At 33.8% G+C, this 19,417-nt stretch overlaps 1 protein-coding gene across 1 annotated transcript in view; it reads left to right on the forward strand.

The window, feature by feature from the left end:
- The window catches only part of st18 (ST18 C2H2C-type zinc finger transcription factor), a 65,304-nt gene that overhangs the window by 12,006 nt on the left and 33,881 nt on the right, over positions 1–19,417 (forward strand). The window contains exons 2-5 of the mRNA XM_079806703.1: positions 4,711–4,826; positions 7,440–7,488; positions 11,936–11,966; positions 16,725–16,918. Coding sequence (XP_079662829.1) covers positions 7,440–7,488; positions 11,936–11,966; positions 16,725–16,918 — 274 coding nt within the window. The 5' untranslated portion in view covers positions 4,711–4,826. The remainder of the gene's footprint in view (positions 1–4,710; positions 4,827–7,439; positions 7,489–11,935; positions 11,967–16,724; positions 16,919–19,417) is intronic.

Below are 19,417 nucleotides of genomic sequence, written 5' to 3' on the forward strand. Positions count from 1 at the left end.
TAACTCAACTATACTATAATAACTATATAATAAACTATACTAAAATAACTATATAATAAACTGTACTATAATAACTATATAATAAACTATACTATAATAACTATATAACTCAACTATACTATAATAACTATATAACTCACACTATAATAACTATTTAACTCAACTAAACTATAATCTATAATAACTATATAACTCAACTATACTTTAATAACTATATAACTCAACTATACTATAATAACTATATAACTCACACTATAATAACTATACAACTCAACTATACTATAATATATAATAACTATAGAACTCAAATATACTATAATAACTATATAACTCAACTATACTATAATAACTATATAACTCAACTATACTATAATAACTATATAACTCAACTATACTATAATAACTATATAACTAAACTATAGTATAATCTATAATAACTATTTAACTCCACTGTACTATAATAACTATATAACTCATACTATAATAACTATATAACTCAACTATACAATTAATCTATAATAACTATATAACTCAACTATACTATAATAACTATATAACTCAACTATACTATAATAACTATATAACTCAACTATACAATTAATCTATAATAACTATATAACTCAACTATACTATAATAACTATATAACTCAACTATACTATAATAACTATATAACTCAACTATACTATAATAACTATATAACTCAACTATACTATAATAACTATATAACTCAACTATACTATAATAACTATATAACTAAACTATAGTATAATCTACAATAACTATATAACTCAACTATACTATAATAACTATATAACTCACACTATAATAACTATATAACACAACTATACTATAATCTATAATAACTATAGAACTCAACTATACTATAATCTATAATAACTATATAACTAAACTATACTATAATAACTATATAACTCAGCTATACTATAATAACTATATAACTCAACTATACTATAATAACTATATAACTAAACTATAGTATAATCTATAATAACTATTTAACTCCACTATACTATAATAACTATATAACTCATACTATAATAACTGTATAACTCAACTATACAATTAATCTATAATAACTATATAACTCAACTATACTATAATAACTATATAACTCACACTATAATAACTATATAACTCAACTATACTATAATCTATAATAACTATATAACTCAACTATACTATAATAACTATATAACTCAACTATACTATAATCTATAATAACTATCAAACTCAACTATACTATAATAACTATATAACTCAACTATACTATAATCTATAATAACTATATAACTCAACTATACTATAATAACTATATAACTCAACTATACTATAATAATTATATAACTCACTCTATAATAACTATATAACTCAACTATACTATAATAACTATATAACTCAACTATACTATAATAATTATATAACTCACTCTATAATAACTATATAACTCAACTATACTATAATAACTATATAACTTAACTATACTATAATCTATAATAACTATATAACTCAACTATACTATAATAACTATATAACTCAACTATACTATAATAATTATATAACTCACTCTATAATAACTATATAACTCAACTATACTATAATAACTATATAACTTAACTATACTATAATCTATAATAACTATATAACTCAACTATACTATAATAACTATATAACTCAACTATACTATAATAACTATATAACACAACTATAGTATAATCTATAATAACTATATAACTCAACTATACTATAATAACTATATAACACAACTATAGTATAATCTATAATAACTATATAACTCAACTATACTATAATAACTATATAACTCATACCATAATAACTATATAACTCAACTATACTATAATCTATAATAACTATATAACTCAACTATACTATAATAACTATATAACTCAACTATACTATAATAACTATATAACTCAACTATAGTAGAATCTATAATAACTATATAACTCAACTATACTATAATAACTATATAACTCAACTATACTATAATAACTATATAACTCAACTATAGTAGAATCTATAATAACTATATAACTCAACTATACTATAATAACTATATAACACAACTATAGTATAATCTATAATAACTATAACTCAACTAGACTATAATAACTATATAACTCAACTATACTATAATAACTATATAACTCAACTATAGTAGAATCTATAATAACTATATAACTCAACTATACTATAATAACTATATAACTCAACTATACTATAATAACTATATAACTCAACTATACTATAATAACTATATAACACAACTATAGTTTAATCTATAATAACTATATAACACAACTATAGTATAATCTATAATAACTATATAACTCAACTATACTATAATCTATAATAACTATATAACTCAACTATACTATAATAACTATATAACTCAACTATACTATAATCTATAATAACTATATAACTCAACTATACTATAAACTCTATAATAACTATATAACTCAACTATACTATAAACTCTATAATAACTATATAACTCAACTATACTATAAACTCTATAATAACTATATAACTCAACTATAGTACAATCTATGATAACTATATAACTCAACAATACTATAATAACTATATAATAAACTATACTATAATAACTATATAACTCAACTATACTACAATAACTATAATTTTTGCATAATTACATGCAGCTAACCCTAAACCAATCCCTAACTCTATAGTAAGTACATTTAGTTAATTATTATTACTCAGTCCTTAATTATTCTCTAACTGGACACTTAAAAATAAAGTATAACCTGTTTTTGTATGGTTTAATGTTAGTTAATGATAATCACCCTGCTTCTGAGACACTAATCTGGTTTACGTGTAATAACCTACAATGAATTGAAATGGTTAAATAGAAGTGAGTTCTGTGTAAAATAGAACTTGTATTTGAGTTTGTATGCTTGCCCCATATACTTCCATTGTAAGTGCATGTTTTCTGTGGTAATCAATAGGATACCACAAATATTGTCGCTAAACTTGCAATTTAAACTGGAAAACTGTTTCTGTGCATGTGGTTATAAAGCTAAATATGATTTGAGTTTTGATTACTAGTAGTCGTCCCTTGAGCGGTTAAATCCGATGAGCGATTGTGATGCTGATAACAAACGTAATTACCATATGCATTGTGTTGTTGTCTGTTTGTTTGTCTTATTTCGGGTGATGTTAGCATTCATGTGTTAAAGACTAGACACGCACTAACATTGTGCTCGGCCTTTAATGATAGCGTGTGTGTTTCTGTTTGGACCAGAAAATGTCCTTCTTTTTTCTCCCCCCTCTCATTCGTGTATGTTAACACTAATCTTTTTTGTATGTATGTTTTTAAGGGTCGTCGTGTCGTTTATTTGAATCAGATCACGCCCATTGATGTTTAGAGGCTGTAAAGTGCAACTCTCTCGCTCGGCTCAGACGGGGCTTTGAGAAAAAGAGCAGATGGGTTAGGGCAAAGTGCAGCGGCCGCATACACACGCGCAGACGCACGCACGCACGCCGCATCAGGAAGCACTATCTCCTTGGAGACCGCGAGGCCATGCACATTAGTGGCCCGGCCCTCGGAGAGACGCTGTCTGCGCGCAGAAGGGGCCGAGAGAAACCCCCTTATAATGATTCAGCAGATGACGGGCCGCTCAAGGAGTGGGCCGTCTTTCTTCTTATGCTAATGAGGGGGGCCCCCTCCTCGTCCCCGGGCCCCTGTGCTCGTGCAGTGGTGGGGGCCGCCGGGCAAAAGATGCTGGGAGTTTTTAGCCATAATTAACACAAAGCTCTCTCTTTCTCTCTCTCTCTTGCGCGCTCTCAAAGCCAGCAGGCATGAATGGCTCACCAATAGCGGAGCTCAGGCGTTGTGTAGCGCAGCGTTTAAATTGTCCCGATGCGCGCAATCACACAAAACTCTTCCCGGATTAACCATATTAATTACACACAAGCTATTTGATTTCTGTCAAGCAATCAATTTGCATCTTGTTAAGAAAGCCACATGAGGTCTTGTCTGTTAATTCGCTCCCAGGTTTCTCGACGGCACCGTTTGAAACATTCACAGTTAGCGTTTCCAACAACTTCTAATTGTAGTCGTCCAAGTGGAAGTGAATTCAAAATGAACTGGACGGTGCCTTTTTAAACTGTGTGCACTGTTACCTAAAAATTATGATTTAATATGACTTTGAGTGCATTGAGAGGATTTTTATCAGATAGAAATCACTTTTTTACTGATCATGTTGATTTCACACTAGTCATTCTGTAAACACCTCGATTCAAGTTGTCCCTGACGTCTTTTGTCTTTTTTTCACTCAGAGCATGAATAGGGTTTCTATTCGAACAACTTCTTAATGCAGACGTCCAAGCGGAAGTGAATTACAAATTAACAAAGTCTCTTTAAAAAGTGTGCACAAGCTAAAAATGTCAAAAAAAAGTCATACGAATGATTTACTATGACTAAAGCAACCTGACTGCATTACGTTATAGTGATTTTCAACAGGTAGAAAAAGCTTTTTAGAGTAAAAACTGCACCTTTTAATGCTTTATAAGAAAAATGTCCTTATAACTGAGGTTTTTGGTGTCATGTTTTCTCTAAAGGACACATTTTTCACACTAGTCATTCAAAAATATTCCTCAAGTGCAAGTTGTTCCTGATAACTTTTTTTTTTTTTCTCACTCAGAGCATGAATGTCAGTCTCACATCTTAGAAGAGCTGAAGAAACGTGTGTGCAGTAACCGGAGCGGCCCGTGGGGACCTCGCAGAACATCTTATTCATTACAGGCCAAACAAACAAAGGTAAAATTAGTCATTGTTTCTGCAGTGGATATATATTGGCCATTGATTCAGTAAGAGTGTCTCGCATGTGCACTTCCAGGAGTTTATACACTCTTGTTCATATGTATCAATTTGTGGACTAACAAATTAGTTGGCCTCTGTTTTTCATGTTTGTGCGTATTTACATGCTTTTTTGATTGTATACGCGTAGTAAATTTCTCTAGGAGCCATTCAGTGTACTTTATCTATTTTGTATTTATTTTATTTTATTTTATTTTATTTTATTTATTTTATTTATTTTATTTTATTTTATTTTATTTTATTTTATTTTATTTTATTTTATTTTATTTTATTTTATTTTATTTATTTTATTTTATTTTATTTTATTTTATTTTATTATTTTATTTTATTTTATTTTATTTATTTTATTTATTTTATTTATTTTAATTTATTTTATTTATTATTTTATTTTATTTAATTTTGGTCAAAATCTTTAGAAATAATGAAAATGCACGTCTATGGTGCAGCTGTTGTTCACAACTTTGTAAGTGCATAAGTATCAACATAATTTTGGTTTTCTAACATTCTAGTATAAATATTTTTTTAATAAGTGTTTGTGTGATTTTTGTGTGTGTATATGATACACAGTCATTTTAAAAGTATTGCACTAGCACCACACTGCAAAATAAATAAATAAATAAGTAAAAATAAAGTTAACACTTCATTTTACAGTGTCATAGTTACATGTTACATGTTGTTATATATATATATAGGAATACCTATAAATTAAGCATAATTACAGGCAACTAACTCTAAACCAAAACCATATCCTAACCCTATAGTAAGCGTGTAGTTACAATATAACTCTGTACTTAAATGTATAATTACAATGTAACAAATACCTCAAAATATGTTATTTAATATGAATTGACTATTTTAGTTTGCAGAAAATGTTAGGTAGCTTCTTAAAGTGACAGTTGCACGGTATATTAAAGGTAGATTAGAAAAACTAGCATATTATAGTAAAGCATGCAAAGTTTGTTTGTAGTTTGGCTTGTGCCATGTTTTACATGGTTGTTTTTGGCAGGCTCAGTTGAAACTGACTTGATACCTGAGGTTGTCGGTGCTTGTTGACATATGGTTTGCTTTTGTAAGGTGGTGACGTGTAATTTAAGGGATTGTTAGTGACCAGCTGTGTGCTGTTCGCTCTCTCCTCCTCATGTCAAAGTTTCCGCTCTGAACATGCGAAATATCAAATTACGTAACCCTCGAAATCTGCGTACCCTTTGTTGAAACAAACCCCTGTGCTTGCCGGGGCTAATAAAAGCTTTCTTTTCACTCTCGCAGCCAAACAATACAGAAATCACGAAACAAAACCTGGCTCTCGCAGTTTTTAATAGTTTCAGCTTTCAAGAGGTGTTCAGAAAAGCCCGTCCGGAAGCGTCGGGGCCACTTCTGGCGCTGCGTGCGTTAGCGTGCGTCTATGTGTACACGAGCGAGCGAGTGTAATGAACTAATCAGGTACATTAGTTTTTACAGAATGTAATCTATAGTGTTTGGGAGTTGTTTGTCTCAATAGGGGCTCCCAGTAATCAAAAGTAATGAAGCTATTACGCGTCGGGAGCCGGGAGAGGGCCGGCGTGGCATTAAGAGTGGGCCACATAAAAGGTTTATTAAAGGAAATTAAGGTCCATCAATGCCACACCTGCTCCCCCTATTATAAATGTATGACAGGTCAGTGGCTTCAATCACAACAGCCAAGCCGAGAGAAGGGGAGATAGGAGTCATGTTTCCCATTATAAGCGAAGTAACAGCCCAGCCAGTGACTCACCGAGCTCACCAGACCCTCCGACCGCTATAGAGCGCCATCAGCCCAGAATAATTACATTTAATAGGTTTTATTTGGGATCAGCAAGGCACTGCTGGCAGAGAGAAACCGAGAGAGAGAGGGAGAGTGAGTAGGTGCAGCGGTATTAACAACTCTTTTTGTCTATAAACACACACACACACACACACACACACACACACTACTACTTTTGTTTGTCGCTGGTTTTTGCATTATTATATTTTCGCTCGCCCCTGTCTCACCCTCTTAAAAGTGAAGGCCTGTCTGACTGTTCTCTGCTTGCTGCTGTAGTTTTGTGCAGATGCTAAGTCAATTAAATCAAGCCAAAATATGAAGCCCAGCACAGAATGCACGTAATGGACCTGAGCCACTGGGTGAAATGTCCCTCTCTTTTATTTGTCATAAAGTTCATTGACCTTTCATTTCTTGTGCTGACGCCTCATTGCACGCTCCAGGAATCACAGAATTGATTGGATTAGGTTTTTTACTACTATTATTTACAGTAATCCTATAATAAACATTCATCCTTTTCTTTTAAGGTCTAAAGTTGTGATGCCTTGCAGATGTAGTGTTTCTGAAATTGCAGATGATGTGCTTGCAATGTGATAAACTCTTTGCATGACATCTGGCATCTGGCTTACTTATTAATAACCTAAACTGACTGGAACTTAGCTGTCACTCTGATGATGAGATCCTGTTGAGATGAGTTATTAAACAGGATTATAAATCTCTGGAATTGAAAATTGCTATTTGTTATTAACTTTTTTTCTGTTTTTTCTCTCACCCAGATGGAGTCTGACAGTGAAGAGAATCGCAGCGAAACATGTGATGGCACAAGTAAGTGCTTCACAAATTTAAAAAAATATAGACTATAAGACCATTTTTAATAAAAATATGCATGACATATAACATGATATTAAACATGACATAATATAATATAATGTAACATAACATGACATAAAGCATGACATATAACATGACATATAGCATAACATGACATAAAGCATGACATATTACATGACATAAACCATGACATTACATAACATAACGTAGCATGACATATAGCGTGACATATTACATGACATAACATAACGTAACATGACATAGCATGACATATAACGTTACATAACATGACATATAGCATGACATATAACGTAAAATAACATAAAGCATGACATATAGCATGACAAATACCATGACATATAACATATATGTATATTAACAATTTTTTTGTTAATAATTTTGCTTGACTTTTTATATTTTACTTCACTTGACTTATAGCATGACGCATAACATAACATGACATAAATCATGACATAATATAATGTAACATAACATGACATATTACATGACATAAACCATGACATTACATAACATAATGTAACATGACATATAACATGACATATAACGTAACATGACAAAACATGACATGACATATAGCATGACATATAACGTAGCATGACATATAACGTAACATGACATAAAGCATGACATATACCATGACATATACAATGACATATAACATATATGTATATGAACTATTTTCTTGTTAATAATTTTGCTTGACTTTTTATATTTTACTTCACTTGACTTATAGCATGACGTATAACATAACATGACATAAAACATGACATAATATAATGTAACACAACATAACATAAAGCATGACATAACATGACATAAAGCATGACATAACATGACATATAGCATAACATGACATAAAGCATGACATATTACATGACATAAACCATGACATTACATAACATAACGTAACATGACATATAACATGACATATAACGTAACATGACAAAACATGACATGACATATAGCATGACATATAACGTAGCATGACATATAACGTAACATGACATAAAGCATGACATATACCATGATATATACCATGACATATAACATATATGTATATGAACTATTTTCTTGCTAATAATTTTGCTTGACTTTTTATATTTTACTTCACTTGACATAATAGCATGACGTATAACATGACATAAAAAAACGTAACATGACATATAGCATGACATATAGCATGACATAACATAATGTAACATAACGTAACATAACATGACGTAATATAACATGACGTAACATGACATATAGCATGACATATAACATGGCGTAACATGACATAGCATGACATATAACGTAACATAACATGACGTAACATAACATGACGTAATATAACATGACGTAACCTGACATATAGCATGACATATAACGTAACATAACATGACGTAACCTGACATATAGCATGACATATAACGTTACGTAACATAACATGACGTAACATAACATGACATATAGCCTGACATATAACGTAACGTGACATAACATGACGTAACATGACATATAGCATGACATGTAACGTAACGTAACATAACATGATGTAATGTAACATGACATATAGCATGACATATAACGTAACATAACATAACATGACGCAACATAACATGACGTAACATGACTTATAGCATGATATATAACGTAACGTGACATAACATGACATGACATATACTATGACATATAACGTAACGTAACATAACATGATGTAACATAACATGATGTAACATAACATGACGTAATATGACATATAGCATGACATATAACGTAACATAACATGACGCAACATAACATGACGCAACATGACATATAGCATGATATATAACGTATCGTGACATAACATGACATATACTATGACATATAACGTAACATAACATGGCGTAACATGACACATAGCATGATATATAACGTAACATAACATGACATATAGCATGACATATACCCTGACATATAACATACAGTATATGTATATGAACTAATATCTTGCTAATAATTTTGCTTGAATTTGTATTATCATTAATATCATTATCAACAGTATACTCAGCAATTTATATTCAAAGAGTTAGAAATAACTTATATTTACATATTTTAATTAACATCTGTTCAGCATTTTATAAAGTTTAATGACGTAATACATTTTAGAATAAAGTGTTAAAGCGCTTCATATCATTGTAAAGATGCATAACCCATTACCTCTGCAACATAATATGTATTTTATGCACTTGTTTTGAAACATGATCTCATAACACTTTTTAGAACGCATTATTGGTTTGGATAAACATGCATTATATTTGCCCTGTACAAAGTTCACATAAACAAGGTGAACACATTTCCCATAATGCCTCAGCAGCAGCAGCAGCAGCAGCCTCCTGTCAGGCTCGCATGCGCACGCCCCCTTTTCCTACGCACATTTGATCTGAAGTGTTAGTTTAACGGTCTCACATCAGATCTGTCAATTTTAATATTAATCCTCTTTAGCTGGAGAGAGGTGCGGTTGCCGCGGCAATGCATTATGCAGAGACAGTGACTTCATTATGTGGCAATATTCTTTCAAACGAGTTAAGGAGGGCGTTGTGAATGGAAAGAGCGACTAAAGCATGACAGGGGACATCATTATTCAAGTGTTTAGAGCCACGTACTGTACCGCTCATGTGCGCCTGGCCCTTTAATGTGCCGGTAAAAATTCATGATGGTGTTTTATTGAGTCTTCACCATGGGATTGAGGTGAAGCTGTGAATGAGATATTCTCTCCTACTGACACACATTCCTTCTCTCTCTCTCTCTCTCTCTCTCTCTCTCTCTCTCTCTCTCTGTCTGTCTGTACATCTCGTGAGACTAAGTTCACAGCGAGGCTTTGAATACATCATGTTGTCAGAGCTGTGATTGTTAAACACTGTTTAGTAAAGTGATCCAGCGTTTTTCCCCATGCAAATCCAGATATGCGTACTGTCTTACACTGTGTAATCAGTTGCTAATTTTTCCCCAAGAGGAAATACTTTGCATCCTAAACATGCTTTATGAAATATAAAAACAATTCATTCCTGTCAGAGAATTTTCATTTGAATTTTCCTTTCATTTAGTCTACATGTTTTTCTGGTAACCTAAAAAGTGCATCATGTGGGAACATATACATGACTTAGTTTTATTCAAGCCAAACATATAATAATATAATAAAAATATAATATGTAATATATGTCATTTAAAATATATTAAAAATTGTAAATAAATATAAAATGTTTTGAAAATATTTAAATATAATGGATTTTAATGGCATTTTATTTAATATATTTTTTATATAATATAATTTAATGTATTTTGTAGTTATAATGTAATATGCATATTATTTCATTTTATTATTAATATTATGCATAATATTTAATAAGACAGAATCTGATTACTTTGTTGCATCAACAAACATATCCCTGCATTTTTATTTTCTTATAATTAAGAGTAAATTAACTAGTTGCAATTGACATAAAGACATGATAAACTGTTTGACATTACCCAGAATTCCTGACCTTAAAGGGCCAGATCGCTCAAAAATTTTGTTATTGTTCCAAACCTGAATGACTTCCTCTCTTTCGTGTGATGCATTGAGTTTGGTGCACTCTTAGAAATAAAGGTTCTATACAGAACCCTAGGGTTCTTTCCTTAATTTTAAAGAACGCTTTATCCCAAAAAGGTTCTATATGAGGAGAAATTATTTATTTTCATGTTTAATGGGTTACTTTAAAGGAGCAGTAAGCAATTTCTGAGAAGCTCTGTTTATGTTTGAAATCGCCCCTAACCAAAAGGATCACACCCCTATCCTGATAGCTCCGCCCCCAAATTCCCAAACACGCTACGAATGGACACGTGCCTTAATGCTGATTGGCTACAAGTGTGTTTTGGTGGTCGGCCCAATCCACTTCCACCAGCGTTTCTCAGAAATCGCTTACTGCACCTTTAATGTATGTTTACGAGCTGTTTAATACATAAAATGTCATTAAAATGAAAAGACCCTAAAAGTGCCTGAAAGAACCCTTTAAGGTTCTATAAAGGACCTTATGGCAAAATAGGGTCAACTGATACTGGACATGGCCAGATCTTCTAATGTGGTTAAAAAAAAATACCAGAAGCCTTATTTGCATTTCTGTTTTGTATGGATTTGCATCCTTTTTGCTGCTATCCGTAGCCATAATTTCAGAGCACAGAATAGAGGTAGAGGAAGTTTTCTGCTTTGGATGTTTTTGTATGCCAGAAGAGTTGTATCCTCAACATAAGCGCCTCTCACCGAGTCAGCAGGAGCCTTCATCATTGTGTCCGTCTGAGTGTGACATTAAAGCGAGAGGTGTGTGAAGGATCACAGGCAGGTGCTGGAGGGGCCGGTCTCGCTGGTGGAAATGTAAACATGTGTGTTTACTCTTTCTCTCTCTTTTTCTGTTTGCAGTTCTGCCTGACTGCATCGCTGAGGCGCCCAGGTAAGCCAGAGAGTTCACTACCTGCTTCCGAGTGTCAGTTCATGGCGTTCCTGACGCCCCTACAGCATACGTGCAGTTGTCAAAAGTTGCATTTAAGATTTCAGGTTTAAGTCACACTTAAGAATAAATGAATATCTTTGCATTGTATGCCAAATATCAAATCAAGTAAATCGTCTTTTCACTGATTAGACTTTTCTTCATCATTTTTGCTCAGTGTCTTTTAACCTAGTGTTTTGGGGATTTTTAGTTGTATGAAGTCGTTTAGTTTATCACAACTACTGTATGAACGCGATCCACTCCACGTAGTGTACTTGTGTATCTTTCTTTAAAATAAATGTCACTTGGTTTGATGTTTTACATCTAATGCAATGACATTCATACATTTTTAACTGTGACTTAAAGGTACAATATGCAACTTTTTTTTTCAAAATTAAAGGGATAGTTCACCCAAAAATGAAAATTAGCTCATTATTTACTCACCCTCAAGCCACCCTAGGTGTATGGCATTCTTCTTTCTGATAAACACAATTTTTATATTAAGTTACAAATATACTAAGTTATACAAAAGTTATATTAAAAAAAATTTCCTGGCTAATCCAAGCATTATAATGGCAGTAAATGGCAGCCCAAAATTTGAAGCCCAAAAAAGTGCATCCATCCATTATAAAAGTAGCCTAATTTTATTTTATAAAGGCCTTCTGAAGCAAATCAATGGGTTAAGTAAAATATCTAGCTTCTGCTAGACCGCCTTCCATATTCAACTTACGAAAAAGTGTAACTGATGCGTCGGGACGTATGACGTCAGGCGTAGTGTAAGGCGTGAGGCGTTACACTTTCTTTGTAATGGATGGATGTACTTTTTTGGGGCTTCAAATTTTGGGCTCCCATTCACTGCCATTATAAAGCTTGGAAGAGCCAGGACATTTTTTAATCTAACACCGTGTCCGAACTACACGCGATGCGATAAGATTCCAGCGACAAGCAACTTGTCTGTCCACACCATCGTCCACACCAGACGCGACGCGACTGCAAGATGCAACAAATCAATCAAAAACCACAGCCAATCAGAACAGCGTGGGCGGGCTCTCGCTGCAAGTGTAATTATATTAAAGTATATACACTCACCTAAAGGATTATTAGGAACACCATACTAATACTGTGTTTGACCCACTTTCGCCTTCAGAACTGCATTAATTCTATGTGGCATTGATTCAACAGTCTTGTGGCTTCACAAATGCTTTGCTGCATACCTCGGTTGTAACGAGTGGTTATTTCAGTCAAAGTTGCTCTTCTATCAGCTTGAATCAGTCGGCCCATTCTCCTCTGACCTCTAGCATCAACAAGGCATTTTCGCCCACAGGACTGCCGCATACTGGATGTTTTTCCCTTTTCACACCATTCTTTGTAAACCCTAGAAATGGTTGTGCGTGAAAATCCCAGTAACTGAGCAGATTGTGAAATACTCAGACCGGTCCGTCTGGCACCAACAACCATGCCACGCTCAAAATTGCTTAAATCACCTTTCTTTCCCATTCTGACATTCAGTTTGGAGTTCAGGAGATTGTCTTGACCAGGACCACACCCCTAAATGCATTGCAGCAACTGCCATGTGATTGGTTGATTAGATAATTGCATTAATGAGAAATTGAACAGGTGTTCCTAATAATCCTTTAGGTGAGTGTAATCAAATTCACAATTATTACACCATTTAAACAATACTAAAATACATACTGAGTCACTAAAACAATCTTTGTCATAGAATATACTTGTTTGTTCACAGTTTGAACGTTCTTTTTCCATTTGTTTAATTTCAAGATCTGAGGTGAATTATCCTTTGTTGCTTTTAGTACGACTACGTTACAGAGCTGGGAGCACTAAATGATATTCAGTCACATTATACGCTTTTAACATTAAATAAAGCACACAAACATTACCTGAGATTATGTTTTGTGTTGTTGTTCCAGGCGTGATGTCCCAGAAATAGAAACCATTTCTAAAATAGAATCATCGCGTGTCGCCGTCGCGGCTGGTTAGGACAAAAACTCTAATTAACATGGAAAAGATGCCTTTTATCGCGTGTCGCAGCATGTGTAGTTAGGACACGGTTTAACTCTGATTGTATTCGTCTGAAAGAAGAATGTCATATACACCTAGGATGGCTTGAGAGTGAGTAAATCATGGGGTAATAAAAAAAAACAATCCCTTTAACAGTCAATACATCATCAATCCTAAGTGACAAAAAATCAATGTGTTTTTGTCTTACCCTGATTCACAATGGTAAGCCAGGAAAAGTTGCTCCGCCTCTTTTGACGTGTGTATGGTGTGAGAGTGGCATAAGTTAGGAAGAAAAGTTGATGTGGAGCAGCTAAATCTTCAACCTTAGGGAAATCACCTGTTTTAAACAAATGCAAAACAGAGGAGAGTCTACTGGCAAAAAGAGAACGTGACAGAGCTTGTAATAAAACAAGAATCAACATTGGTTTGGGTTTTGGGAGATGGCGAGAGCACAGTCAGGCAGAGCCGAAGCACAACCAAAATAATGTTCTTCCACAAAATGCATGCAGTTTTGTTTACAAAGTTACACTGTGTACCTTTAAGTGTCCAAATACTTTTTGGGGCCGTTTTGTAATTTTGTAAATGGCTTGTTGCGTGCGTCTTATTATTAAGCAGCATGAATTATGATTGAAGTGCAAGTTGCATTTCTTTCTACACTTACCTTTACATGATATCGGCCTACAGCAAACATTTTATTCTCTGTATCATTCCTTATTATGCAGCGTGATAGCTGATAATAGCAACAGATTTCTCATTGAAAATAATGAGCCAGTTCATGCTTGAGTGTTTTGGACTCTGTGTTCACACATAAGTTCACACATGAGGATCTGCGATGCTGAATTTCTTAGTCACATCTTGCAGGGAATTTCAGACACTGCCCTGATGAGTTTTGTAACAAAGAGCATGAAATGCCTTTCGCCACCCATTTTACTTCTGTGACATTTTTTTGTGTGTGTGAAAAAGGATGTTCAGTGAGACAAAATGTAGGGCGAGGCTCCATTTGATCCATCGGGAATTGATTAGATGGTGAAAAGTGGCCTCTTATAAGTGGTTGGAGGGCAGGGGTTGAAAAATAAGAAGGCCAAAATGGAAAGTCGGTTCAGAGGTGGAATTATAATATTTTTGTTTTTGGAATAATATTTGATAATGTATCATTTACTGTAAGACCAGATATTTGAAGGAAGAAAGACGTTTTTGATTTCTATCTTATCAGAGAGCGTTATTGGTATAAAATAAGTAATAATATATGAGAAAAGAAGAATGTCTGTTCACATGCACTGCTTTTCAAAAGTTTGTGGTTGGTAAGACTTATTATTTTATTTGATCAAAAATACTGTAAAAACAGTGAAATTGTGAAATATTATTCCAATTTAAAATAACAGTATTTTTATTTTAATATATTTAAAAAATAATAATTTATTCTTGTGATCAAAGCTGAATTTTCAGCGTCATTAGTCCAGTCTTCAGTGTCACATGATCCTTCAGAAATCATTCTAATATGATTCTAATATTATCAATGCTGAAAACAGTTGTGCTGCCGTAAATGTTTTTTCAGGATTCCTTGACGAAAAGAAAGTTCAAAAGAACAGCATTTATTTGAAATACAAATCTTTTGTAACTTTATAATTCTTTACTTTCACTGTTGCTCAATTTAATGCATACAAATACTTTTGCTTTTTAAAAGAAGTGTCGGCAAATTGTTGGCAAATGCTATTTACACTAACTCCGCCCACTGATGTCTGGTTGGTTAAAAATAACCCAAGTTGGGTTGAAAATGGACTAACCCAGCAATTGGGTTGTTTTAACCCAGCAATTGGGTTGTTTTAAGCAAACATTTAACCCAACCGCTGGGTTAAAACAACCCAAATGCAGGGCTAAAACAACCCAATTGCTGGGTTAGTCCATTTTCAACCCAACTTGGGTAATTTTTAACCCAGCATTTTTTAGAGTATAGCAATGGTGTAGGGGCATGAAGTTTTGACGCAAATCGACCCACGGTTCGAATCCGCCTTTTGCCAAACTCGCTCTACTCCCTTTTCCCCTGATATAATATCAGATCGGAAAGGAATTTATTTTCAATAAAAATGAAGGAAATATATTTGAAAAGTGGATATAAAGTGTCTAACGTTTGTTTAATAATAAAATGTTTTAGGGTTAGGGGTAGATTTAGGGTGGGCTTTATTGTTCCAATGATGCGGCATCCATTTAATAATTGTAATAAATATACACTCTATGTTATTATTGCATATCGTTTATAAGTATAAATATCATCCAAGAAAATACTGCTATTTTGACATAGTATAAATAGAATCTATTGCTACTTGCACTTAGTGTAACTAGCATCTCTAGCTAAGAAAATGTGCAATTTTCACTTTGTGCAAATAGCCGTTGCCTTTTATTAATGAGCTGCATTTTTAAGACTTCCACAAATTGTTTACTCTGTGAAGAACCTTATAGCAACTCAAAAACCACGGACATGAGTGTTTTTTTTTTTGCTGAAAGAACCATTGAAGAACCTTTTAAATCCATATTGGCCCGACTTGTTTCAAGATATGTCTAAACAGCACTAAACCTGCACTCCACCACCTCATGGGTCAGACTCATTAGATCTTTATACCTCCACCAATCACATTCTCAGACAGTTTAACACGTTGATTTGTGACATGACGCGTCCATTAAATGACCCCCGTATTCTCCTTTCAGCTTGCATCTCGGAGCGGGTAAAAAGCGGGCGGCTGCAGAAGGGGCCCGCGGGGCGCCAGTCAACAAGAGGAAATCGCTCCTGATGAAGCCCCGCCACTACAGTCCCAGCCCCTGCCCCAGCGAGGGGGACGGCGAGGAAGACCTGGCAAGCGCTCAGGACAAAGACGCGCCCAGGAACACTGACACTCCAGCAGGTAGACAGATGTCCTGTTGTTTTGTCTGTTTTGATGAACAATTGACGCTGAATTTTAAACTACCATCTGTTGCATTCATATATTTGTTTCCCTCCTCCTCCTCCTCCTTCGCCTCCTCTCCCTCCTCCCCCACCGCATCCATCCATCTATTCGTCCATCACGTTTGTCTATCACGCCGTCCCGTTGGAAGTTGATCCGTCGGAAAATTCCGGGTTTTTCCCGCATCCGGTGTCCAGATTAAGGCGATTTCCTCCGCTCGACTACTTTGAAACCCGGATTAAAAACTCGGTGGCGTTAAAGTAGCTGCCGCCGGGTTGATTATGCAGCCTGGAAAAGTGCTTTTTTATAAGCAAGTGTGGTTGCTTGCATAATTATGCAAATAGGGTAACTGAGAATAGAATGCACCAAATTATATTGTGCCTCGTTGACAAAAGAGAGTGATCATACACTCCAACAACAAAACATTTTTGGCAACGGAGGCACGGAAACGTTAAAGTCGATATTACGTTTTAAAGCAGTCTCCTTTCTAGAAACAAAATGCTGCCATTTCCTAATGAATCAAATTATGAGCATGTTGGCAACAATACCCATGCTTTACATGTGTACCTCCACACCCCTATAATCTGCACTTATTTGGTATATTTTTAACGATGTAACCAAGCAACAAACGTAATTGTCCCTTTCGAAAGCTTTTGTTAGACCATCGAACGCAGCCCAAATATACATAATTAGGCATAATGTGTGCGGCTCATTATTGGACACATGTGGGTTGTTAAATGGACAACAAAATAGCTCAATAAATTGAACAGCATCATTGGAAATGGAATTTATTTGTTTCTCTGATTTCATATTACCCACAATAATCATAACCTTTTTTTTTTCCCCTCCTCCTCCTTCGAGTTTTTAGTATTATATTCTGAAGTTGCGGAATGATTAGGAAAATCTCATTTGTCATATTTCCCTGCTGTCTCGCAACATGTTTGCTTTGCGTTTTGCCAAAGTGCACTACTGAAGAAGTGCTACTGAAAAAAAAAAAAAATTAAAACATAATGTGCGGGGTGTGACTGGGAGTGAATGACGACTGGGACCGTAGCGAAATTAATGGATCTGTAGGGGGACGAGAGGGGTATGTGAATTTCACGAGAAAAAAGGGAAAAGGAAAGGCAGGGGAGGAATTAAAGGGGTGTAAGGCTTCCATTTGGTACTGTTGTGTGTGTGTGTGTGTGTGTGTGTGTGTGACTCCAGCCAAGCTTCTGGTCTCCATACACACAATGGTAATGGTTATTCTGGAGTATAAACCATTCACCTGTTCCAAAACACAAACCACTCTCTGCATCCAAGCATTTTTCGCCCTTGTTCGCTCCAGTCTTTTTTTCCCCCCACTGTTCTGTTTTTTCTTTTTCTTTTTTCTTTTTTTTTTTGGTCAGGGCTGTATCTCCATCTGGATGGCAGAGAACTCATAATCATCTGCTCTGTTAATTGTGTCTTAGCATAACTGGCGAACTTTTCATCTGCGCTGGACCGCTTTGGGTTTTCACACCTCAAACTGCTGACAAAAGCGACAAAATCAGGAAAATCGTTCACATTAAGTGTGTTTGGAGTGGAATCCAAGTTTTGGTTTCGCCGTCCAGATGCTTCCTGTTTTGTGTTACGGGCACTGATTCTTGAGATGTGGGACAAAAATGAGTGACAGAAATTACAAATATTGAAGTTTTAAGTTTATTGACTAATCTGTTTAGTTCATATTTTGGTGCAACTTCCATGTCAGATATTTATAATAAGTGGAGCATTCAACTATGATTAAGAATAAATTGAGTCCACACAGTACGGCTTCAAACTGATTTTCAGCTCCGTCTTTTCAAATGTCAGCGGCATCTCACGGAAAATCTGATGGTGTTGACAAAATAATCACATTTAGCCACAGATGTGTTGTAGCTGTTTTGGTTATTTGGAGTCGCTTTACTAGCTTATGGAAAAATAAAACATTCAGAATGAAGAACTTACCTGATTTTATTAATATTTTCATAAACAGTCTGAAAGGTGTGTGTTTTTAATGTGCATTTATATCATTTTTAAATATTTTTTTATTAAATTAAAAATAATATTTATTTAAAAAATAGCAAAAATAGATTTTTTTAAAATAAATTAATTTTTATTGAAAAATATGGGGGAGGGGGGCATTCAGGATAAAGACTAACTTGCCTGATTTTATTGATATTTTCATAAACAATCTGAAAGGTGTGTATTTTTTTAAGGTGCATTTATATTATTTTTACATGTTTTTTTATTAATATTTATTTTAAAAATAGCATTATTTAAATACAAATATTTTTTATTGATAAAATATGGGACGGGACATTCAGGATGAAGTATTTTTAAGGTGCATTTATTTAAATTAATATTACTTTTTAAATATTTTTTATAAATGTAATAAAAAATGTATTTATTTTAAAAATACCAAAAAATAGCATTCATTTTTTAAATAACTTTTATTGAAAT

This window comes from Gobio gobio (assembly GCF_949357685.1).
Source record: "Gobio gobio genome assembly, chromosome: 23".
Classification (NCBI taxonomy): domain Eukaryota; kingdom Metazoa; phylum Chordata; class Actinopteri; order Cypriniformes; family Gobionidae; genus Gobio; species Gobio gobio.